General features: G+C 48.7%; 1 protein-coding gene across 3 annotated transcripts in view; it reads left to right on the plus strand.

The window, feature by feature from the left end:
- Positions 1 to 18,315: 18,315 nt before the first annotated feature.
- COMMD1 (copper metabolism domain containing 1) overlaps positions 18,316 to 23,395 on the plus strand; it is a 588,972-nt gene continuing 583,892 nt past the window's right edge. The window contains exon 1 of one of the 3 annotated variants that reach the window (XM_069234204.1): positions 18,316 to 18,539. In XM_069234204.1, coding sequence (XP_069090305.1) covers positions 18,366 to 18,539 — 174 coding nt within the window. In that variant the 5' untranslated portion in view covers positions 18,316 to 18,365. The remainder of the gene's footprint in view (positions 18,540 to 23,395) is intronic. The other 2 variants (XM_069234203.1, XM_069234202.1) reach the window with 2 other exon arrangements.

The following is a 23,395-nucleotide window of genomic DNA, read 5'->3' on the forward strand; positions in this document are numbered from 1 at the left end:
AATAACATCTCAGGCTTTATCTGAACCGTCAGACCCAGACAGACTAAGCTTTGTAGCATGCCATAATACTCGTTTTACCATTCTAGCTGAAATTCTTTTTTTTTTTTGCTATTTAGTTTTGCCAAAATATTATCTACACTGCTGTTTAGAAGCACACTGCTCTTTTAACCCCTTCGATGCTAAGCCTTTTTCCCCTCCTGTGCTGTCTTTTTTTGGCTATTTGGGGAGGTTTGGGCTTAGGCCCCCATAACTTTTTGTCCACATAATCTATCTGTAAGGAAATGGCTCCCTGTTGCAGTTACCCCCCACTTTTTGCCTGATACTGATGCTGACTTGACTGAGAAGTGTGCTGGGACCCTGCTAATCAGGCCCCAGCACCAGTGTTCTTTCACCTAAAATGTACCATTGTTTCCACAATTGGACCACCCCTGGCACACAGATAAGTCCATTGTAAAAGGTTCCAGTGGTACCAAGGGCCCTGTGACCAGGGAAGGTCCCTAAGGGCTGCAGCATGTGTTGTGCCACCCTAAGGGACCCCTCACCTAACACATGCACACTGCCATTGCAGATTGTGTGTGTTGGTGGGGAAAAAAAGGCAAAGTCGACATGGCATCCCCCTCAGGATGCCATGCCCACAAAATACTGCCTGTGGCATAGGTAAGTCACCCCTCTAGCAGGCCTTACAGCCCTAAGGCAGGGTGCACTATACCACAGGTGAGGGCATAGCTGCATGAGCAATATGCCCCTACAGTGTCTAAGTCTATTCTTAGACATTGTAAGTACGGTTTTGGCCATATTAAATATATGGTCTGGGGGTTTGTAAAAAACGAACTCCACAGCTTCATAATGGCTACACTGAATACTGAGAAGTTTGGTATCAAACTTCTCAGAATAATAAACCCACACTGATGCCAGTGTTGGATTTATTTAAAAAATGCACACAGATGGCATCTTAGAGAGCCCCCTGTATTTTACCCAATTATTCAGTGCAGGACTGACTGGTCTGTGCCAGCCTCCTGCTGAGAGAGGAGTTTCTGACCCCATGTGGTGAGGGCCTTTGTGCTCTCTGCGGACAGAAACAAATGCCTGCTCTGGGTGGAGGTGCTTCACACCTCCCCCCTGCAGGAACTGTAACACCTAGCAGTGAGCCTCAAAGGCTCAGGCTTCATGTTACAAAGCCCCAGGGCACTCCAGCTAGTGGAGATGCCCGCCTCCTGGACACAGCCCCCACTTTTGGCGGCAAGTCCAGGGGAGATAATGAGAAAAGCAAGGAGGAGTCACCCACCAGTCAGGACAGCCCCTAAGGTGTCCTGAGCTGAGGTGACCCCTGCCTTTAGAAATCCTCCATCTTGATTTTGGAGGATTCCCCTAATAGGAATAGGGATGTGCCCCCCTCCCCTCAGGGAGGAGGCACAAAGAGGGTGTAGCCACCCTCAAGGACAGTAGCCATTGGCTACTGCCCTCCCAGACCTAAACACACCCCTAAATTCAGTATTTAGGGGCTCCCCAGAACCTAGGAAACTAGATTTCTGCAACCTGAAGATGAAGAAGGACTGCTGACCTGAAGCCCTGCAGAGAAGACGAAGACACCAACTGCTTTGGCCCCAGCCCTACCGGCCTGTCTCCCCACTTCAAGAAAAACTGCAACAGCGATGCGTCCCCCAGGGTCCAGCGACCTCTGAAGTCTCAGAGGACTACCCTGCATCTAAAAGGACCAAGAACTCCCGAGGACAACGGCCCTGTTCCAAAGAAACTGCAACTTTGCAACAAAGAAGCAACTTTTAAAGACCACACGTTTCCCGCCGGAAGTGTGAGACTTTCCACTCTGCACCCGACGCCCCCGGCTCGACCTGCGGAGAACCAACACTACAGGGAGGACTCCCCGGCGACTGCGACCCTGTGAGTAGCCAGAGTTGACTCCCCTGAGCCCCCCCAGCGACGCCTGCTGAGGGAATCCAGAGGCTCCCCTTGACCGCGACTGCCTGCTTCAAAGAACCTGACACGTGGTAAAGACACTGCACCCACAGCCCCCAGGACCTGAAGGATCCGACCTCCAGTGCAGAAGCAACCCCCAGGTGGCCCTCTCCCTTGCCCAGGTGGTGGCTACCCCGAGGAGCCCCCCCCTTGCCTGCCTGCTTCGCTGAAGAGACCCCTGGGTCTCCCATTGAAACCTATTGCGAACCCGACGCCTGTTTGCACACTGCACCCGGCCGCCCCTGTGCCGCTGAGGGTGTACTTTCAGTGCTGACTTGTGTCCCCCCCGGTGCCCTACAAAACCCCCCTGGTCTGCCCTCCGAAGTCGCGGGTACTTACCTGCTGGCAGACTGGAACCGGGGCACCCCCTTCTCCATTGAAGCCTATGCGTTTTGGGCACCACTTTGACCTCTGCACCTGACCGGCCCTGAGCTGCTGGTGTGGTAACTTTGAGGTTGCCCTGAACCCCCAATTGTGGGCTACCTTCGACCCAACTTTGAACCCTGTAGGTGGTTTACTTACCAGCAAAACTAACCAAACCTTACCTCCCCCAGGAACTGTTGAAAATTGCACTGTGTCTAGTTTTAAAATAGCTTATTGCCCTTTTTGCCAAATCTGTACATGATAATGTATTAATTCAAAGTTCCTAAGATACCTGAGTGAAATACCTTTCATTTTAAGTATTACTTGTAAATCTTGAACCTGTGGTTCTTAAAATAAACTAAGAAAATATATTTTTCTATATAGAAGCCTATTGGCCTGGAATTGTCTTTGAGTGTGTGTACCTTATTTATTGCCTGTGTGTGTACAACAAATGCTTAACACTACCCTCTGATAAGCCTACTGCTCGACTACACTGCCACAAAATAGAGCATTAGAATTATCTCTTTTTGCCACTATCTTACCTCTAAGGGGAACCCTTGGACTCTATGCATGCTATTTCTTACTTTGAAATAGTACATACAGAGCCAATTTCCTACATTGGTGGATCAGCGGTGGGGTACAAGACTTTGCATTTGCTGGACTACTCAGCCAATACCTGATCATCCGACTAAATTCCAAAAATTGTCATTAGAAACTGATTTTTGAAATTTGAGCTATTTTTCTAAATTTTTAAAAGTCCTGCTAGGGCCTTGTGTTAGTACCTGTTAGCATTTCTTTTAGAGTTTAAAAGTGTTATAAAAGTTTGGATTAAGTTCTAGAGATAGTTTTAGATTCTTAAAAGGTATTCCAACTTTTAGAGAAATAATGTCTGGCACAGAAGAGATGGTGGTGGAACTCAACCTCACCCCTTACCTGCATCTTAGAATGTCAGAGTTAAGCACTCTCTGTAAAATTAAAAAGATAAAAACTGGATCAAACCCTACCAAATTACAGCTCCAGGAGCTTTTGGCAGAGTTTGCTAGAGACAACCCCTCTGAAGACAACCTTACTGAGGAGGAAGCTAGTGACCTGGAGGATGAATTCCCCCTCCTGTCCTAAATAGGGAAGACAGGGTTCCCAGAACCCTGACTCCACAAATCATAGTCAAAGAGACTGGTTCTTCCACAGGGGAGACCAGTACCTCTGGAAGCATTGAGGGCAGCCTCAATGAAGATGACCTCCTGTTAGCCAGGATGGCCAAAAGATTGGCTTTGGAGAAGCAGCTCCTAGCCATAGAAAGGGAAAGAAAAGAGATGGGTTTAGCTCCCATCAATGGTGGCAGCAACATAAATAGGGTCAGAGAGAATACTTACATCCTAAAAATCCCCAAAGGGATTGTAACAAAATATGAAGATGGTGATGACATCACCAAATGGTTCACAGCTTTTGAGAGGGCTTGTGCAACCAGAAAAGTAAACAGATCTCACTGGGGAGCTCTCCTTTGGGAAATGTTCACTGGAAAGTGTAGGGATAGACTCCTTATACTCTCTGGTAAAGATGCAGAATCCTATGACCTCATGAAGGCTACCCTGGTTGAAGGCTTTGTATTCTCCACTGAGGAGTACAGGATTAGGTTCAGGGGGGCTCAAAAATCCTCGAGCCAGACATGGGTTGATTTTGTAGACTACTCAGTGAAAATACTGGATGGTTGGGTAACTGGAAATGAAGTGCATGACTATGTTGGGCTTTATAATTTGTTTATGCAAGAACACATTTTAAGTAACTGCTTCAATGAAAAGTTGCATCAGTATCTGGTGGACCTAGGTCCAATTTCTCCCCAAGAATTGGGAAAGAAGGCAGACCACTGGGTCAAGACTAGGGTAACCAAAACTTCCACTGGGGGTGACCAAAAGAAAGGGGTTACAAAGCCTCCCCAGGAGAAAGTGGGTGACACTAGAAACAAAGAAAAAGAGTCCTCTGTAAGCCCCCAAAAACCAGACCAGGTGGGTGGGCCCCAAGACACAACCCAAAACAAAGGTGGGTAACAGGGTAAGAACTGGGATGCCACTAAGGCATGGTGCCAAAACTGTAGACAGACAGGGCACCACACCAAGGACACTTCTTGTCCTAAAAACAAACCCCCTAGCAAAATCCCAGGGGTGACCAGTGTAGCCATTGGGGATGACTCCTCAGATGAGGAGGTCTTCATAGCCTTCAACTGGAAAAAGGGCCCAACAGGTGAGTTGGAGATTCCAGAGGGAAGTAGACACTTCCACCACCTATTGGTGAATGGAATCCCAGCCACTGCCCTGAGAGACACTTGTGCTAGTCACACTATGGTGCATGACAGGCTGGTGTTCTCAAACCAATACATCCCAGGTGAGACTACCAGAGTAAGAGTTAGCCCAGACAGGGTCACAGATAGGCCTGTGGCTTTTGTGCCCATAGAAGTGGGTGGGACCTTTAGCTGGAGAAGGGTGGTAGTCAGTACAGACCTCCCCCTTGATTTTCTCCTTGGAAATGACTACCCAGAGGTTAGTCAGAGCCCAAGAGAGGAACTGGTCCAGTGACAGTCCTCTCCCAAGGATTCTGGAGGTGCTACCCCTGCAGTAACTGCAAGTAGGCCCCAAAAGAAAAAGAAAGGAAAACAGAGTAGGAAAGGTGGACAACCTTTAGCCAAGGTTCCAGCAAGCCAAGGAGATTCTGCTCCAGTAGGGGAGAACTCCAAAAATGACACTGGTAAAGTCCAACCTGACCCACAAGAAGTCCTGGCTAGTCAGGCAACTGTTAAACCTGAGTGGGTGGCTCCTCAGTTAACAGAAGAAAGAGTGGAAGAAGGGTGTTTACTACAAGATGTAGTAACCCCCCACTCTTACACAGCAGACAGGCACCATGAACCCAAAGAAGCCTGTACCTTAGCTCCTTCCCTTGCAGGTGAAGAGCTAAAGGTGTGGTTCTGGGCACTGACAGCTGTCAGTGGCCTCTCCTGGGTGTTAGCCTTTATGGCTGCACTATCCTTGGTATTGTGGTCTGACCCCAGGCCAAATAGCAAGTTAGGCCCCCTGACCCTGTTGGTCATGGTGGGGTTACTCCAGATCTGGGTAACCTCTTTGGGTAAGCTAGGGGTGACCCTGGCTAAGATAAGATTAGAAGAGGTGGACACCTCTAACCCCAAACTAGAGAGAATGGGTGAAGATATTAAAAGCACAGACAAGAGGCAATTCAGACTATGTCCTATCACTGTGGAAGTGGGTCAGTTCCCCAGAGGGAATGACCTGAACAGGAGGATGTAAGGCAGAGTAGGCCCTGCAACAAACCAGTCTATTTCCTCTACTCTTCCTCGCCTGACAGACTAGGAAGACTCTCCCAGCTTTGGCTGAGTCTCCTGGCCTGTGAGCTGGGGGGGGGGCTTGTGTAAGGAAATGGCTCCCTGTTGCAGTTACCCCCCACTTTTTGCCAGATACTGATGCTGACTTGACTGAGAAGTGTGCTGGGACCCTGCTAACCAGGCCCCAGCACCAGTGTTCTTTCACCTAAAATGTACCATTGTTTCCACAATTGGCACACCTCTGGCACACAGATAAGTCCCTTGTAAAAGGTACCAGTGGTACCAAGGGCCCTGTGACCAGGGAAGGTCCCTAAGGGCTGCAGCATATGTTGTGCCACCCTAAGGGACCCCTCACCTAACACATGCACACTGCCATTGCAGATTGTGTGTGTTGGTGGGGAGAAAAAGGCAAAGTCGACATGGCATCCCCCTCAGGATGCCATGCCCACAAAATACTGCCTGTGGCATAGGTAAGTCACCCCTCTAGCAGGCCTTACAGCCCTAAGGCAGGGTGCACTATACCACAGGTGAGGGCATAGCTGCATGAGCAATGTGCCCCTACAGTGTCTAAGTCTATTCTTAGACATTGTAAGTACAGTTGTGGCCATATTAAATATATGGTCTGGGGGTTTGTCAAAAACGAACTCCACAGCTCCATAATGGCTACACTGAATACTGAGAAGTTCAGTGTTGGATTTATAAAAAAAAATGCACACAGAGGGCATCTTAGAGAGCCCCCTGTATTTTACCCAATTATTCAGTGCAGGACTGACTGGTCTGTGCCAGCCTGCTGCTGAGAGACGAGTTTCTGACCCCATGGGGAGAGGGCTTTTGTGCCCTCTGAGGACAGAAACAAAAGCCTCCTCTGGGTGGAGGTGCTTCACACCTCCCCCTGCAGGAACTGTAACACCTAGCAGTGAGCCTCAAAGGCTCAGGCTTCTTGTTACAATGCCCCAGGGCACTCCAGCTAGTGGAGATGCCCGCCCCCTGGACACAGCCCCCACTTTTGGCGGCAAGTCCAAGGGAGATAATGAGAAAAACAAGGAGGAGTCACCCACCAGTCAGGACAGCCCCTAAGGTGTCCTGAGCTGAGGTGACCCTGCCTTTAGAAATCCTCCATCTTGATTTTGGAGGATTCCCCCAATAGGAACAGGGATCTGCCCCCCTCCCCTCAGGGAGGAGGCACAAAGAGGGTGTAGCCACCCTCAAGGACAGTAGCCATTGGCTACTGCCCTCCCAGACCGAAACACACCCCTAAATTCAGTATTTAGGGGCTCCCCAGATCCTAGGAAACTAGATTCCTGCAACCTGAAGACGAAGAAGGACTGCTGACCTGAAGCCCTGCAGAGAAGACAAAGACACCAACTGCTTTGGCCCCAGCCCTACCGGCCTGTCTCCCCACTTCAAGAAAAACTGCAACAGCGACGCGTCCCCCAGGGTCCAGCGACCTCTGGAGCCTCAGAGGACTACCCTGCATCAAAAAGGACCAAGAACTCCTGAGGACAGCGGCCCTGTTCCAAAGAAACTGCAACTTTGCAACAAAGAAGGAACTTTTAAAGACCACACGTTTCCCGCCGGAAGCGTGAGACTTTCCACTCTATACCCGACGCCCCCGGCTCGACCTGCGGAGAACCAACACTACATGGAGGACTCCCACTGTGACTTTGACCTTGTGAGTAGCCAGAGTTGACCCCCCTGAAGTCCCCCAGCGACGCCTGCAGAGGGAATGCAGAGGCTCCCCCTGACCACGACTGCCTGCTTCAAAGAACCCGACACCTGGTAAAGACACTGCACCCGCAGCCCCCAGGACCTGAAGGATCCGACCTCCAGTGCAGAAGCGACCCCCAGGTGGCCCTCTCCCTTGCCCAGTTGGTGGCTACCCCAAGGACCCCCCCCTTCCCTGCCTGCTTCGCTGAAGAGACCCCTGGGTCTCCCATAGAAACCTATTGTGAACCCGACGCCTGTTTGCACACTGCACCCGGCCGCCCCTGTGCCGCTGAGGGTGTACTTTCTGTGCTGGCTTGTGTCCCCCCCGGTGCCCTACAAAACCCCCCTGTGCTGCCCTCCGAAGTCGCGGGTACTTACCTGCTGGCAGACTGGAACCGGGGCACCCCCTTCTCCATTGAAGCCTATGCGTTTTGGGCACCACTTTGACCTCTGCACCTGACCGGCCCTGAGCTGTTGGTGTGGTAACTTTGGGGTTGCCCTGAACCCCCTACGGTGGGCTACCTTGGACCCAACTTTGAACCCTGTAGGTGGTTTACTTACCTGCAAAACTAACCAAACCTTACCTTGCCCAGGAACTGTTGAAAATTGCAGTGTCTAGTTTTAAAATAGCTTATTGCCATTTTTGGCAAAACTGTACATGATATTGTGTTGATTCAAAGTTCCTAAGATACCTGAGTGAAATACTTTTCATTTGAAGTATTACTTGTAAATCTTGAACCTGTGGTTCTTAAAATAAACTAAGAAAATATATTTTTCTATATAAAAGCCTATTGGCCTGGAATTGTCTTTGAGTGTGTGTACCTCATTTATTGCCTGTGTGTGTACAACAAATGCTTAACGCTACCCTCTGATAAGCCTACTGCTCGACCACACTACCACAAATTAGAGCATTAGAATTATCTCTTTTTGCCACTATCTTACCTCTAAGGGGAACCCTTGGACTCTGTGCGTGCTATTTCTTACTTTGAAATAGTACATACAGAGCCAACTTCCTACACTATTCATACCAAATATGCATCCCTTTTTTTCCCAACACCCTGGGGATTCTAAAGGTACCCAGGGTTTGTGGATTTCCCTGGGGGGGGCTGAGAAAATAGCCAAAATACAGCTAAAATGTGTGTTTTTTGGGAAAATGGGAAAAAAGTGCTGCAGAAGAAAGCATCTGGTGTTATCCCTGCAAATGACATCAATGAAGGGTTGGCTATGCTAAAATCACCATCTTTCCAGCTTTTAGGAACAGGCAGACTTGAATCAGAAAACCACGTTTTTCAACAGTTTTGGCATTTTACTGGGGCATAACCCATTTTTCCTGTTTTTGTGCTTTCAAACTCTTTCCAGTTACTGGTAGAAATGGGTGTGAAACCAATAGGGGAACCCAGACAGCTATACATTTCTGAAAAGTAGACAAAATTCTGACTTCAGCAAGGGGTCATTTGTGTAGATCCTTCAAGGTTTTCCTATAGAAAATAACATTTGAAATAAATAAAAAAAATTGAAATTGAGTTGAAAAAAACAGCTACTTGTGTCTACGTTTTCTTTTTTTCTTTGTTTATTTATTTATACAAATGTTTAAACAGACAACAACAGCCCCAGGAGCAAAGCAAATACAAACAGAGATAATCCATCAGTGTGCATACATTGCCATTAAAATCAGCGAAGAATGTGATACAGCAAGAAAAGATTCCCAGCGAACCCAAATCAACAGGTTCCAGTCAATTCCTTGTGCACTGAACAAAGGAAATAGCATTAAAGCACACCGCAAGGGTAGAATCCTAATGCTATCACTCTCCTAGGGTAAAAATCCAACAACAACATCAACAAGATAATGATAGGGGGCCGCGGAGCAACCTCATGCAGCAGGATCACCACCCTGACAACACACACGGCGCTGACGGGTAACAATAAAACAATCCTCCATGTGCATGACCACTCAAAAGAAGACAAGTCCATCACGTTTCATTTATGAGACTCCAAAAAGGAGCGAAACGGTGCCCAGATATCTCTAGGGCGAGAGCACTCAGGGGCCAGCTCCCAAAAAGTCGATAATTGGTCCTGACAAAACGCTGCATCACACAGCGAATCAGCCCCGCGCGGGCCCTGCCCCTTCTCCAGCACATCACCACTCTTCTTTTTGCCAGCAAAAGCAGCATTCCCACCAGTCGTCTCCACGCCGGCGGCACCTCATCCATCAGTCCAAGCAGCGCCAACACAGGGGAGAGGGGTAGATCCAAGCCAGTCATTCCCGCTATCGCATGCATCACCTCCACCCAAAAGGCACGCACCTCTCCACAGCTCCACGCCAAATGCAAGAAGTCAGCATCCGGCGCACGACACCTTTCACAATGTGCATCTGTACGCAGCCCCATAGCATACAAACTGCGAGGGGTGTAATATAAACGATGTAAGAATTTAAAGTGAATTAACCGCAGTAATTAGTTTGGCGACAGCGCTCTCATGTGCGCACAGCAGCTTCTCCACATTGCCTCAGAAATATCCTCCCCGACATCCAGCTCCCATTTAGCCTTAGCAGCCATGACTACGTCGCTCTGCTGTTCCTGCAAGCACCCATATAGCTTGGTAATGAGTCTACGCGGCGACTGCGCGCGCCACAGCATTTCCAGTGCCTGGCAGATCTTCGGCATCGCCGGGTAGCCAGCAAATCACGCACTGAGAGCATTGTATAAACACGTAGCACATATAACCGATGCTATGCATTGTCGGCCCCAGCACTGAGCGCCTCCTCCGGCGAAATCAAGCGCTCCCCCTCAAACCAATCTCCCAACAATGACAGCCCAGAATCAACGAGGAAGTCTGGCATCCGTACATCTCGGGACATCCTGTCATCAGCAATATCTAGCACCGGCATCACAGGAGCAAAAGGTTCACACGTCCCGACCGGCGTAGCAAAGCCCCCCAAGCCCCGGAAGTGCATGCAACTGTGTCCACCCCCCGAGACCGGGTCCGAGACATGCACCCAAGTACCCTCCGCACCGCGTCACTCTCAGGTGCAAGATGAGGTAAGTACTTCATGGGGCGGATCCAGTGGTACGCGAAATGGGCCTGCGCACAATAGTAATAAAGCTCCAGATCGGGGGCAGCAAGACCCCCCCATCTCAAACGGCAGCGTCAGCTTCTCCCAGGCAATCCTGGGCTGCCCGCCCGCCCATACCAGCTGCACCAGAGCCGATCGAAGCCGCGCAAAAAGCCCACAGTAAGCGCCAACGGAAGGTCAATAAAGAGATATAGGAATTTTGGCAGCACGACTATTTTGGCGATGCCAATGCGCCCAATAAGCGACAGCGGCAGCGAGCGCCACACCTCAATCCTGTCCTCTAGCCAAGCTACCAACTTGCCATAATTGGCGAGCCAAAGGGTTTCTACGTCACAACTCAGCCAGACTCCCAAGTATCGAACCGGGCCGTCTGCCCATTCAATGGGATATCGCGACGAGAAGCTTGCGGCTCCAGCGGGGAGGGGTAGCATGACCGATTTGGACCAGTTTATCATTATGCCAGAGAAGGTGCCAAAGCGGACAATCTCATTAAGCAGGACATCAAGGTTCTTGCTCGGCTCACGCACGTACAGCACAATATCGTCAGTGTACATTGAAACTAATATAGAACGCTGTCGGAACGGCAGCCCCCTACTGTTAGGGTGCTGCTGCAAAAAGGCCTCCAAATGCTCCATTGCAATTGCAAAAAGCAACGGTGACAAAGGGCATCCCTAGCGGGTCCCCCGGGCCACCGGGAAGGAGTCAGAAACGCTACCATTCATCCGCAGTCTAGCGACAGCGCCCGTATACAACAAGCAAATCAGCTTCACAAATCGCACGCTCATGCCCACCCTGCCCAGCAGCGCAAATAAATAGGACCAAGCCAAAGAATCAAACGCCTTTGTGGCGTATAAAAACACCGCAGCAGCCTCCTCCTCCACCGCAAGGCCGCCGAGCACCGCGAAGAACGTGCACAGATTATGCATCGCCGACCGCCCCGGTACAAACCCAGACTGGTCTGGGAGCACCAGTCGTGGCATCAATGGCTGCAGCCTCGTTGCTATCAACTTAGCCAACATTTTATTGTCCACATTAATCATAGAGAGCGGGTGGTACGAGTCACAGCTAAGGGGATCCTTTCCAGGCTTAAGGATCGTGACAATCAGCGCCTCCCGTAGGGAAGCAGGAAGAACCCCGGTTTCCATCGCCTCAGCATAGACCTCCAGTAAGTAGGGGGCCAAAATATCGGAGTACTCTTTATAGAAAGCAGGGGTTAAGCCATCTAATCCTGGGGACTTGTCACCAGGCAGTCCACTAATCACCGCCTTAACCTCTTCCACTGAGAAGGGCTCATCAAAATAAGCTCTTTGTGCGTCTTCGAACCAAAGCAAATTAATCTCTGAAAAATAGGCCTGCGCCGCTTCAGAGTTCAGCTCGGCTGGTGCTGAGTACAGATCCATAAAATATTGAGTGAAGATCTTCATGACGCCCTCCGTTCCTGCCACCCGCTCACCCTTCAACCCATCTATTTCAGTGACATATCCACTAGCCCAGGGTTTGCGCAGCATGTTTCACCAGCATTCGTCCGGCTCTATCTCCCTCCCCGTAGCGCCGAGCCCTGGCATATTTCCCCAAAAAGCAGACCTCCCGTAGGGATGCCTCTTCATATCGAGAGACTGCGCCCCGTAAAGCTGCCAACGTGTCGCCAGCCCAATCCGCCACCAATTTTGCCTCCAGCTCAGCAATGTGCGACTCCAACTCGCGTCGCAATGCGCGAAGCACATGCTGCTTAGAAAGACACACTCCACGAATAACCACCTTGAAAGCCTCCCAGAGCATCCCGGCAGAGCTCACCGACCCACTTTTCTCAGCAAAAAAATTGTAGGATAGCCTTGCGAACCTCCTCATGAAACTCCGCATCTCGAAGGGCCCCCTGCGGCAAACACCAGGCAAATGCAGCACTCAGGCTCCCGAGTATTATCAGCTCCAATTTAACCGGGGAGTGGTCCGAGAGGGTCCGGGCCAAGTGCTCCACCGATCGTGTCCAAAGCTCCACATCCCTCGTGCCCAGCCATCGATCTATACGGGTCTAGCTATTGTTTACATAATTGACACACATACCCTCCCTCTGACTTCCATGCTTCGCCCTCCATAAGTCAATCAAAGCACCATCGTTCATTACAGTCATTAAAGCAGTGGCAGCAGCGGAATGTCGCACCCTAGTCGAGCTCTCCCGGTCTCTCTCGAGATCCAGGACCACATTGAAGTCCCCTCCCCAAATCACAGCACCACTCCCCATCGAGTCAATCAGAAGCCACACCTCGCAGAAGAATTCAGGGTCATCGACATTAGGGCCATATACCGACACAAGCCAACAGGGCCTGTCCAACAGCGTTCCACTCAACAAAACATAACGCCCATTCGGATCCACTATCGCTCGATGTGTATGCCATTGCAGCCCCCTGCGCAGCAGGATCGCCACACCTCTCTCATAGCGTGAGTACGCCGCGCATTGACACTAACCGATCCACCCAGCCTTCAGACGATTCAGCGTGGACGCCACCAAATGAGTCTCCTGCAGCATGCATACATCTATGTGATGATGCTGGACATAAGCAGACATGAGCCGCACCTTGCGCTGGTCATTCAAGCCACGCACATTCCAGGTAAGGCCGCTAACCACCGTCATCCCCCCCAGCACCTCCACAACAGCACGTCCAAACGCCCCGCCACCAAGCCACTCTCCGCCGCCCACCAGTCACGTCCAAAACAGGAGGACAATAAGAAAAAATCCAATCAACACAGAAAGAACAAACCTTAACGAAATCCCAACCCCACCCACGCAGACCCCCCAAATGGGTCAGAGCAAGGAGCCCCCCCTCTATCCCCCCAAAGAGGAGATCAAAAGCCCACAACATAGTAAGAGGAATCATCCAGGGATCGTAAGGTTAGCCACCCAACCCGCCAACCGAGCAGACGGGCTGGAGAGGGCAGAGGGCTAGAGAAGCAATTATAATGACAGAGCAGCTCACAGAAGGAAAGCAAAGGCACCACAGCAATATCGCCGGACGGGCATCAAGGCCTATGGTTACTCCAGCCCCAAGGGCAGTCAATCAGTGTCACTGATGTTCGCTCGCTCCGAGCCAGGATCATTCGTCCCCTCAGTTGAAGATCTCCGGGGAATCGTCTTAACGAACGTAGCCGCCAGCTTCGGGTCTGTAAAGAAATGCAATGCGCCTCCATGCTGTATTCTAAGCTTCGCTGGGTAGATAAGAGAAAAACAAGCAGCAGTCAAACTTAGGGAGCGCTTGACCAGCAGAAACGCCCTGGGCGCCGCCTGCACACTCGGAGTATAGTCTGGGAAGAAGTGTAACTCTGTGTTCCTGTAAATCACCGGGCGTCCCTCTCTAGCTAGCCGCAGCACAGCATCTCTATCACGATAATTCAATAGGTGGAAAATAATGGGTCGCGGCGGGGTCCCAGGGGGAGCCTGGGGTCCAAGTGACCTGTGAGTCCTCTCCACTACCAGCATTCGAGAGAGCTCACCAGGAAATAAGTCTGCAAGCATTTTTTCCATAAAGCCCTCCATCCTGCCCATATCCGTGGACTCCAGAGACCAATCATCCTAATGTTGTTGCGCTGAGACCGCGCTTCCAAATCTTCGTTTTTATTCCTGATTACCTCCAGCACCCGCTCCATCTGCAACAAGCGTTCTCGCTCGCCATGCCGCTGATATTCCAGCTCCGAGGTGCGCGACTCAAGCTGCTCAAAATGAGCGTCGTGATCATCCACCCTGGCCCTGATGCAGTCCATCTGTTCAGTTAAGTGGTCCAACTTAGCATCGATGGCCACCAAGCTACTCTTAAGATCCAAAAACATAGACTTAACTGAAGTGTCCGAAGGACCTTCCTCCATCTGCACCTCCCCAGACTGCGATGCAGACACACCACCCTACTTCTTGCCTCCGTCAAAGGAAATCTTTGCTTGCCGCTGCTCCGCCTTACCCATAGTGTCTGCCACCAAAAACCACTGCAAGTAGCGCACCACTGAGTTCTAATAAAGAGAAAAGACCGCACGAAGGGTTTGCCTCCTGGGCGGCGGCGTGCAAAAAACCTCCAATAGCAATTTGGTGCCTTCCAGCCACCAGCCTCTCACTCCCAGGTATGGTCTCCGTACACCTTCAAAGCAGGCTGCTCACCTCCCAATTAGCAGCGAGTGTGGAGCAAAGTCCCATGCAGGCCTCCGCAATCTCTAATATGCCGCCTTCAGTGCCCAAAAAGAGCACCAAGATGCAAATGCATCCAGAAAAATGCCAAAATGCAAAAACGTCCCAAAGAATGCCCCCTGGCCCAGTCCGGCCGGCGATGGGTCCCTAAGAGGTCCCCCAGCAGGTGCCCACCATCAGGAGGCCCAGGGCAAGCCCTGCCCAATCGCAGGGCCGAGCCCAGGTCCCCCAGCAACAGAGGAAACCTCACAAGCACCAAATCCGGGGGGCCCCCAGAGCCGAAGGCACCACAGTCAGGCAGGCCCCTGCAGGCCGCCCGCAATCCCGGCCCTGCCGCGGGCTGCCGATCCCGCCGGCGCCAATGCAGAACAGGCCTCTCCTCACCAGGCCGCGCGGCCCAGCAGCCGTGTATCGCAAGGCCGCGGGGGCCGCAGAGGAATGGGGGCTGCGGCCCGACAAGACCGCCGACCAGCCCCCCAAAGCAGCACCCCTTCCGCGGCCCGCTCCAGCCGGCTTGCAGTAGCCACCTCCACGGCGCGCTCCAGGCGGCGCGAGGCCAACCGCCAAATCCGGGCGTGCCCTCAGCGCAGCAGGCCCGACAACTGCGAGCCCTCCTCCATGCCGCCGGTCGATACAGCCTCGATCAGCCAACATTTCGGGACGAGCAGGTGCACTGTCCCATGCAGCAAGCCATCCGGCCGGGGGAGCGCTAGTTCAGCCGCTCCGTCAGGAGAAATGAAAAAAGAAGCCCTAAGCCCGGCAGAGCCTCACAAAGTGACGGCCATCTTGCCGGCAGGCTAGCCACGCCCCCTACTTGTGTCTACGTTTTCATCTGTAGTTTCTTCTAACTATGGCAACTTTCAAAAGAAATATACTGTTTCATCCGCCAAACCCTTCTGGATGCGGGGATATATAGGGCTTGCAGGTTCACCAAGAACCCTATGTTCCAAAAGCCAATAACTGAGCTGCACCTCAAAATCGTTTTTCATTGTGTACCGGTCATACAGCAATTCATTTGCTAAAATAAGAATGAAAAGTAGGTATCAAGGAAGCCTATGTATTTCCGAAATGAGCACAAGATATGGAGTTTAGAAGCATTGGTTATTTGCACATCTCTGAATTTGGGGGTACTCTTACTAGCAAGCGAATTACAGGGTATTATTCAAAATGACTTCTTTCTTGCACACTGTCTTACATTTGGAAGGCGCAAATGCGGACAAAGACAATGGGTAATAACACTTGTTCTGCTATTCTGTGTTCCCCCAAGTCTCTTGATAAAAATGGTACCTCACGTGTGTGGGTAGGAATAGTGCCCGTGACAGGAAAAGCCCCAAAACACAACGTAGACACATCACATTTTTCCACTAAAAACTGACTCATTTTTTGCAAACTGCCTAGCTCTGGGTGTTGGGCTCTAGCTCAGTCAGCACCTAGCAAACCTGTACATTTTTTAAAACTAGAAACATAGGGGAATCCAGGGTGGGATGGGGTGGTGGGCAGGTGACTTGTGGGGCTCTCACCAGGTCTGTCACCCAGAATCCTTTGCAAACTTAAAAATGTGTCAAAAAAACTAATTTTCTTCACATTTCTGTGATGGAATCTGAGGGGAGCCACAAACTTCCTTCCACTTTGCATTCCCCCAAGTCTCCTGATAATATTGGTACCTCACTTGTGTGGGTAGGACTAGTGCCTGCAACAGGAAATGCCCCAAATCGCAACGTGGACACATCACATTTTCCCACTTTTCCCTCTTTTTCCATTGTGGATAGCTCTAGATTTTGGAGCCTGCCTCTGCCGGCACCCAGGGAAACCCAACCAACCTGTAAATTTTTTAAAACTAGACACCTAGGAGAATCCAGGACAGTGTGACTTGTGTCGATCCTATTAGGTTTTCTTACCCATGACGCCCTGCAAACCTTACACTTTTCCTGCAATCACCCATTTGCCTTACATTTCTGTGATGGAAACTGCCGGAATCTGGAGGAATACACAAAATTCCTACCACCCAGGATTGCCCCTCCTGTGCTAATAAGAAAAAACTGCCCCAACTTTGTGGCTGAATCTAGTGCTGCAACAGGAAAGGATCAAACCAAGGACAATGGGAGTGCTTGCCTGGAGACACCTATTGACCTTGGTTGGATCCGTTCCTGTTGTTGGCACTACGCCCAGCCACACAAGTGGGACAAAGTTTTTACTGGCACAGGTGGTATAATGGTGGGTAGTAGAAATGTTGTGGATTCCTGCAGAGTCTGGAAGTTTCCATCATAGAAATGTAGGAAAACGTGTGACTTTAGGCAAAGTTGGAGATTTTCAGGGCATTATAGGTAGCAAAATGGTGTGGGGTGCATTTGAAGCACACCACCCTTGACTTCCCCAGATCTCTACTTTTCAGAAGTGGCTGGGTCTGGTAGGTTTTTCCAGGTAGCAGCCTACCCAAGCCCAAAAAGTGCAGCCACTCACCACTGCAAGTGGGATGATATTGAGAGTTAGCCACACTCTGCTGTCCCATATGTGAAATCAACACCCAAAAGAGTCAAATCTCCTTTTCCTTGCCATTGGGATGAAATGCTTTAGGGTGGGCAGAAAGACTGTGCTCATCTTTTTTTGGGGGTGCGGGCATTGACAGGGTCATCATGACCCGCCCCCACCCCTAGACTAAATAAATAAAAAATTCCCTGGTGTCCTATTGGGCTTTCTGCTACTCCCGTTTTTCGGTTACCCATTTGCACAGCTTCAAAGTAGGCCAAAGTCATATTTTGTGGTTTCAGTCAGTAATTTCTTTTAGACAACAGTGGGGCTTTTACAATTGTGAATATGATATACCTGTCAAACCACTAAGTCTCCTCACTAATGAAGGTGAAGGCAGGTGTTTATGGTTGGTAGTCTCATTGAACTCAATGGGCGAGGGCGAGGAGGTATGCCTAAGCAATTCAGGGACATTACAGCTACTTAAAGCTGTTTTATACCTTTATTTAGCAAACAATTGTGGCCATTTCTGAAATGTATCTCACATGGCTGCCTTGTTCAACTCAATGATAAAATGTTACTCAGCTGCCATATGCAAGGAACTTACATGCCATGCCACACAGAAGCACAGTGAAAACATACCTATATAGCTGCTGAGTTCCCTACGAGAGAAATGTGTATAAATGTGTGGTAAACAATACGTTTTTCCAAAATACCCAAGTATTGTGGTTAATCTATCCAGCCCCTCGTCAGATAAAGGACAGAAGAAGGTGCTATGTCACATTTCGTTCGTTATAGTCAAGTATAAAACATTTACCTCCAGATGCAGCTAAACAAGAGAAAGGGAATATTAGCATTTACAATTATAATTCCCCGGAAAACTGTGTAGTTATGTACCAACATCATCTATCTTTTAAACTTTTCCATTGAGTACTAACAAAAGAAAGGCACGTAATAATGTGCACGTATTAAAATAATCTGTACCATGTTGCTTAAAATGCGCAAAGGCGGCGACACTAATATGTTGTTTGACAATATCTATGATATAAGTCAATATTACATTCATAGCTTATCCGATTGTAGATTAGCAGTGAATTGCATATACTGAAATTTACTCCAGCTACTCAACCACAGGGCAGTAGGAAAGAAAAGGCAGAGGCAGTGCCAACGTGACTACTTCCTGTGTAAGAAGCCTTTCCGAAACCACGCAGTATCCTAGAGCGAGTGGTGAAAGATCACGTGACGATGCTCCTTGTCACGTGATTGTACTTTCGACTGTCAGCGGCAACATGGCTGAGCTGGAGAACACCAAGTCCCTGAGCGCGTTGTTGAACGGTATCGCACAATGCACCTTCTACAGGAACCCGGATATCACCGAGGAGCTGCTCCACCGGGAGCTCTACCCAGAGATGCCGGAACAAGACTTCCACTCCTTGCTTGAGAAAATGCGAGGCCTGCTAAAGGTAAAGTTGCAGCCTTGGTATTCCTCATTTCGTTTGTTTCCGTAGTGGGTGTGTCACCCCCACAGGAATCAAAGATATAAACAGCAAGAGCCCTTGTGTATGATATATGTGTTATGTCAGTGGCACTGGAGTCATTTTTTTGATTAATACTCGGGACTGTATAAAGTTTCCGAATAGGGTTGCCATCTCTCACAAAGAAAAACAGTGGACTTTAGTTCACATTTTAAGATTTTGCAAAGACCCGGACATGATGCATAAATAGAACTTTATACAAAATCATCTGTTTCCATTTCTAACATGTTTTTTTTCAGTTGTTCTTTAACAATCGAAGATCAAGCCAGATCTAGAACACATTTAGGTGTTTTCTTCTTATATTTACTGTTGTAAGTATGTACTAATAAGGAGAAACAAGCATTGGCAAAGCGAACAGGGCTTGCCTTTGCATGAGCTATTGGCTGTGATAATGGCTTTTAGACATGTTGTACACCAGCATAGCTAAAAGTTAATGGAGGAGAGTGGAGTGTCGTAGAGTGGAGTATCATAGAGAGGAGTGCCCTAGAGTATAGTCAAGTGTTGTGGTGTAGAGTGGAGCAGTGTCATAGAGTGGAGATGATTAGAGTGATGTGGAGTAGCGTCGCCTATAGTGTCGCGGAGTAAAGTGCCGTAGAGTGGCGGGACATAGGATAGAGTGGAGGAAAGTGTCATTTAGTGGAGTGGCATAGTGTGGAGTATCATAGAGTGGACTAAAGTGGTGTGGAGTCTAGTAGAGTGGCATAGAATGTCATAGAGTAGGGTGTTGTAGAGTGGATGAGTATGGAGTAGAGTGGCATAGTGTCTTATAGCGGTGTGGTGTAGAGTGAAGGGGGAAGAAGGGAGTGTTTTGTAGAGTAGCAGAGTGGAGTAAAATGTTTTAGAGTGGAGTGGCGTAGTGTAGAGGAGTAAAATGTCTTAGGGTGGAGCAGCATAGAGTAGTAGTTCCCAACCTTTTGACTTCTGTGGACCCCCTTTTTATCATTACTGGAGCCCAGGGACCCCCACTGAATCAATATTGAAATCTAGGGACCCCCCACTGAGTCTGTACTGAAAGTTGGGAACCTAATCTGTTAATATTATTAACTTCTCCAAGCAGTCGTGGACCCCCTGAGGAGGCTTCATGGACCCCCAGGGGTCCCCGGACAACAGGTTGGGAACCACTGGCATGGAGAAATAGTGGCTTAGAGTGAAATGCCATAGAGATGAGTAGAGTGATGTGCAGTAGTGTGGAGAAGAGTAGTGTTTTATAGATTGGAGTATCATGGCGTAGAGCAGCATACAATAGTGTGAAGTGGGGTGCCTCAGTGCCGTAGAGTTGAAGGGCATAGAGTGGACTGGCATTGAGTAAAGAATGCATGGTGTGGTATTGCACTGCTGTTACAGACAACACATTTTCAATTGAAATGACCATTACATTTACACAGACTTACAGTTTTACTGATACAAATATACAGCACACAAACAATAATGTATGGAAATGACACAACCTAGTGTATTGACTTGTTTTGAGTGTTTTAAATTATTTGTTTCCACCACACTTTAGAATTACAAAAATGTGCTTAATTTGTGCTTTCCTAATTCTGAAATATTAGCACAGTTCATTTACAGACATTTAATTTTATGTGCTACGAAAATGCCTTTTCTTTCACATCCTGGACCGAAGCATAAATCCTCTCCCTTTGAAGCCAGAGAAAGAAAAGTAAAACTAACCTTCCTCAGAAGGGAAAGCCTAACATTTGTCCTCTGTCTTTACATGCACAGCAAATGTGACAAGATAGGAACAAAATGTAAAGGCCTGCTTACAGATAGAGAGCACTTGTGGAAAAATATGGTATGCAGGCTATGCTCCAAGGGCTGGGCAAAGGCCTGCTGGACAGCCTACAGCAAAGCCAGCAAATAGAACGCAAGCAAATTGTAAGTTACAAACCACAAAGCTAAAGGGAAACAATGTTAGAAATGCATTTCCAGGGAAGCTTTCAGAATGTTCCTAAGATGCCTTTAGCAATCAGACAGCTTTGTCCTAAAAATACCAGCTTCAGGTGATTTTTCTAAATTTTGCTGAACAGGTAACAACCCTTTTTCAACAAAAAAATGAAGTTCGATTATGCTAGGTGTGTGAAATACGTGTTCACTATTCTATTATATTCTGAGAGCACACAAAGTCCAACTGGTCATTAGTGGTGTTAGATTAACAATGCAGTCCGTGTACAGACACATTAAAGTGAATGTCATGTTGTCTCATTTGATTTTTATAGATTTCAGTGAACAATGACAGAAGTTGATATTGCATGGGTAGCTGAGAAGTTAGTCCAAAATACTTTATTAAGGCTGCAAATAATAGGCATTGTGTTGGGATGGAAATGTCCCCCGAATGATGCACAGTCACGTTTCCTGCCCTGGGTGCCCAGCTGCCAGTATCTGGTGTCCTGCTTTTGATTCCATGCAGCCTGCACAAGTCACGGATGGGCCACCTTCAGTAGATTAGATGCGTGCTGTGGGAACATCCCAGTGCTCTCAGAAAAACAAACTTCATACCAGATTGGTACATCTCGCTTTGCTACTCTCAAAATGCAAATTTACAGAACACTGGAAGGCTAACTCACCACCATGCATATCTGAGTTGTCAGTCGTTATTAATATGGGGCAAGGCAGAAAGTAAGGCACAGAGAAGTGACCCGGGGGGAGCGTAAACACATTTTATCTCAGGGATGGGATACGCTATTGACTGAATTCGAAGTCACTGCTAAATCTGATGCCCTCCTGTCTTCAGGATTGAATGACCATATAACCAGTGGATATCACATTGCAGGTTCCTTGCTCCCTCTATATCCTGAATGTGAACCCTGACCTTAGCGAAGCATCAACAGTAATCCTGTTGTCTTTGCTGGCGGACGCCTTTTGTTCTCCCTCATGTCTTACCCTTCCCTGAATGAGATTTGCTAGGCCGGTACTCCTTGTGTCCCTTTCTCAGTTCCTCCAATACCGGGCTACAACATTTGACACACCATATTGAACGCAACTTAGTCAGAAACGTACCTACCTCCTGCTACTGCAGAGCTGTCAAGTGGCTGATAAACCCCACTGTTTATTGTTCGCAGTTTCTTAAGCATGAGTGATGCTGATCAAAACATATAGAACTTGTTATAAGCATACATAATCCTAATATGTAACTTGGTTTAAGATATCATACCATTAAGAAGTTCTCAAAGTGATAATAGAAAGAAGTCTCAACAGATATGCAGTTATCCCTGTCTCATGCTGTACCAAGCTCTGTTAATGTTAACATTAAATAAAACAAATATTACAACAATCCTGGCTTTAGAATTTGGCCACAGCCTCTTGTTACTTCAACTTGAGCACAAAGGCCTAGGCCTGTCCTTTTACATGAAAGCGGTCCTGGACTTGGCGGGGTCGCTCAGAGTATGTTCCGATCGGGTAGACAGTGGACTAACGTCTCTGACATGGGTTCAATATCTAGTGCAGAGGTGGCAACATAACATGTTTTGTGAATCTGTATTTGTGACCAACATCACGGGAGAGGAAGCTTGCTGGTCTGCTTATGTGAAATTCCATAGCTACATTCCAATCCAGGTCCTAGCATTAACATCCTCATGCATGTTTGTGTGAATGTCATTGTGTGACCTGCATGGTGCATACATTTATTCTGTGAGCGAATGGGAGTAAAGAGAGGTCTGTGGGTTCCATTTTGGGAGCCTCTAACCTGTTTATGTGCACTAGTTGGACGGAAGGTGTTTTCTTAGTCATTAAAATTCTATTGCTAACATTTGTGTAACTGATGGGAGGAAACCTAGACACTGAAGAGGGAGGGAAAGTGAGACCGGTTTCTGTCTAGAAATGTTATAATCGAAGTCCTTTTGTTGCAAGAGCTGCTCATGAGTCTTCCTAATCACTGCCATTTGGTAGATGGTGGAGATGAAGAGTGGGACTGCAGTCCCTGTTGGACAGAGTGTGAAGGGCCGTAGATATGGCCAGCTTCTGTCTCTCTCTTCCGGATAACTGTTATGTGTAGCTATTGATAATCAGGTGCAGAATGCTGACTCATCTGTGTGCCTCTGTTGTGGGTGCTCTAAACTGGAGACAGCCCTTCTGCAAGAAGCATCACTCTAAATGCAGAGTTTGGGAAACATCCTGGAAAGGGCACATGAAAGAAGTACCAAAACAAAGGTTCTCAAAGTAAAGAAAAAGAATATCGGGCCCTCTCGGCTTTATCTGTATAAAATTGGGAACAGATGACCTTCTTGTTGTGCCAAGTTCTCTTTGACCATGGAAGTGGATGGTTTGCTGAGTACCAGTCAGTCTAACATCTAGCTTCCCAGACGTGGGTGAACATCACTTTGGGTCTAATCCGGAAGATTGAGCTGTCTACTTCTCCTGAAGCGCTTGGATGCTGACTTGTCTGAAAAGAGTGAGACATCCCTGCAGGAGATACTGACTACCAGAGCTCGCTATAAGCAGTTGACTCTGCAGCTGTGAGTCAATCATCCCAGAAGAGGGTCGAGAGAAAGTGACTGACATGTTTCTTAACTGGAGCATTGTCTATCTCGCCTACAGTGGCTTGTGCTATGGCACTGTTCTGAATTGTGCCAAAATTGAACTGCGTCGCTGTGATTCTGAAGCAGTGGGACCATGGCACTGCTGGTGTGCCCAAGCAGGTTGCACCACTGTGACCCTGAACGTGATCTGTGCCGTGACGCTGTCCTGAAGTGTGCCTGAAGCAGACTGCAGCTGTTATTTCAAAGCGGTAGTATGGTGGCTTTCCCGAAGTGTGCCTGATAGGACTGCACCACTGTGATCATGAACGT

The sequence above is a fragment of the Pleurodeles waltl genome, chromosome 5 (assembly GCF_031143425.1).
Source record: "Pleurodeles waltl isolate 20211129_DDA chromosome 5, aPleWal1.hap1.20221129, whole genome shotgun sequence".
Lineage (NCBI taxonomy): Eukaryota > Metazoa > Chordata > Amphibia > Caudata > Salamandridae > Pleurodeles > Pleurodeles waltl.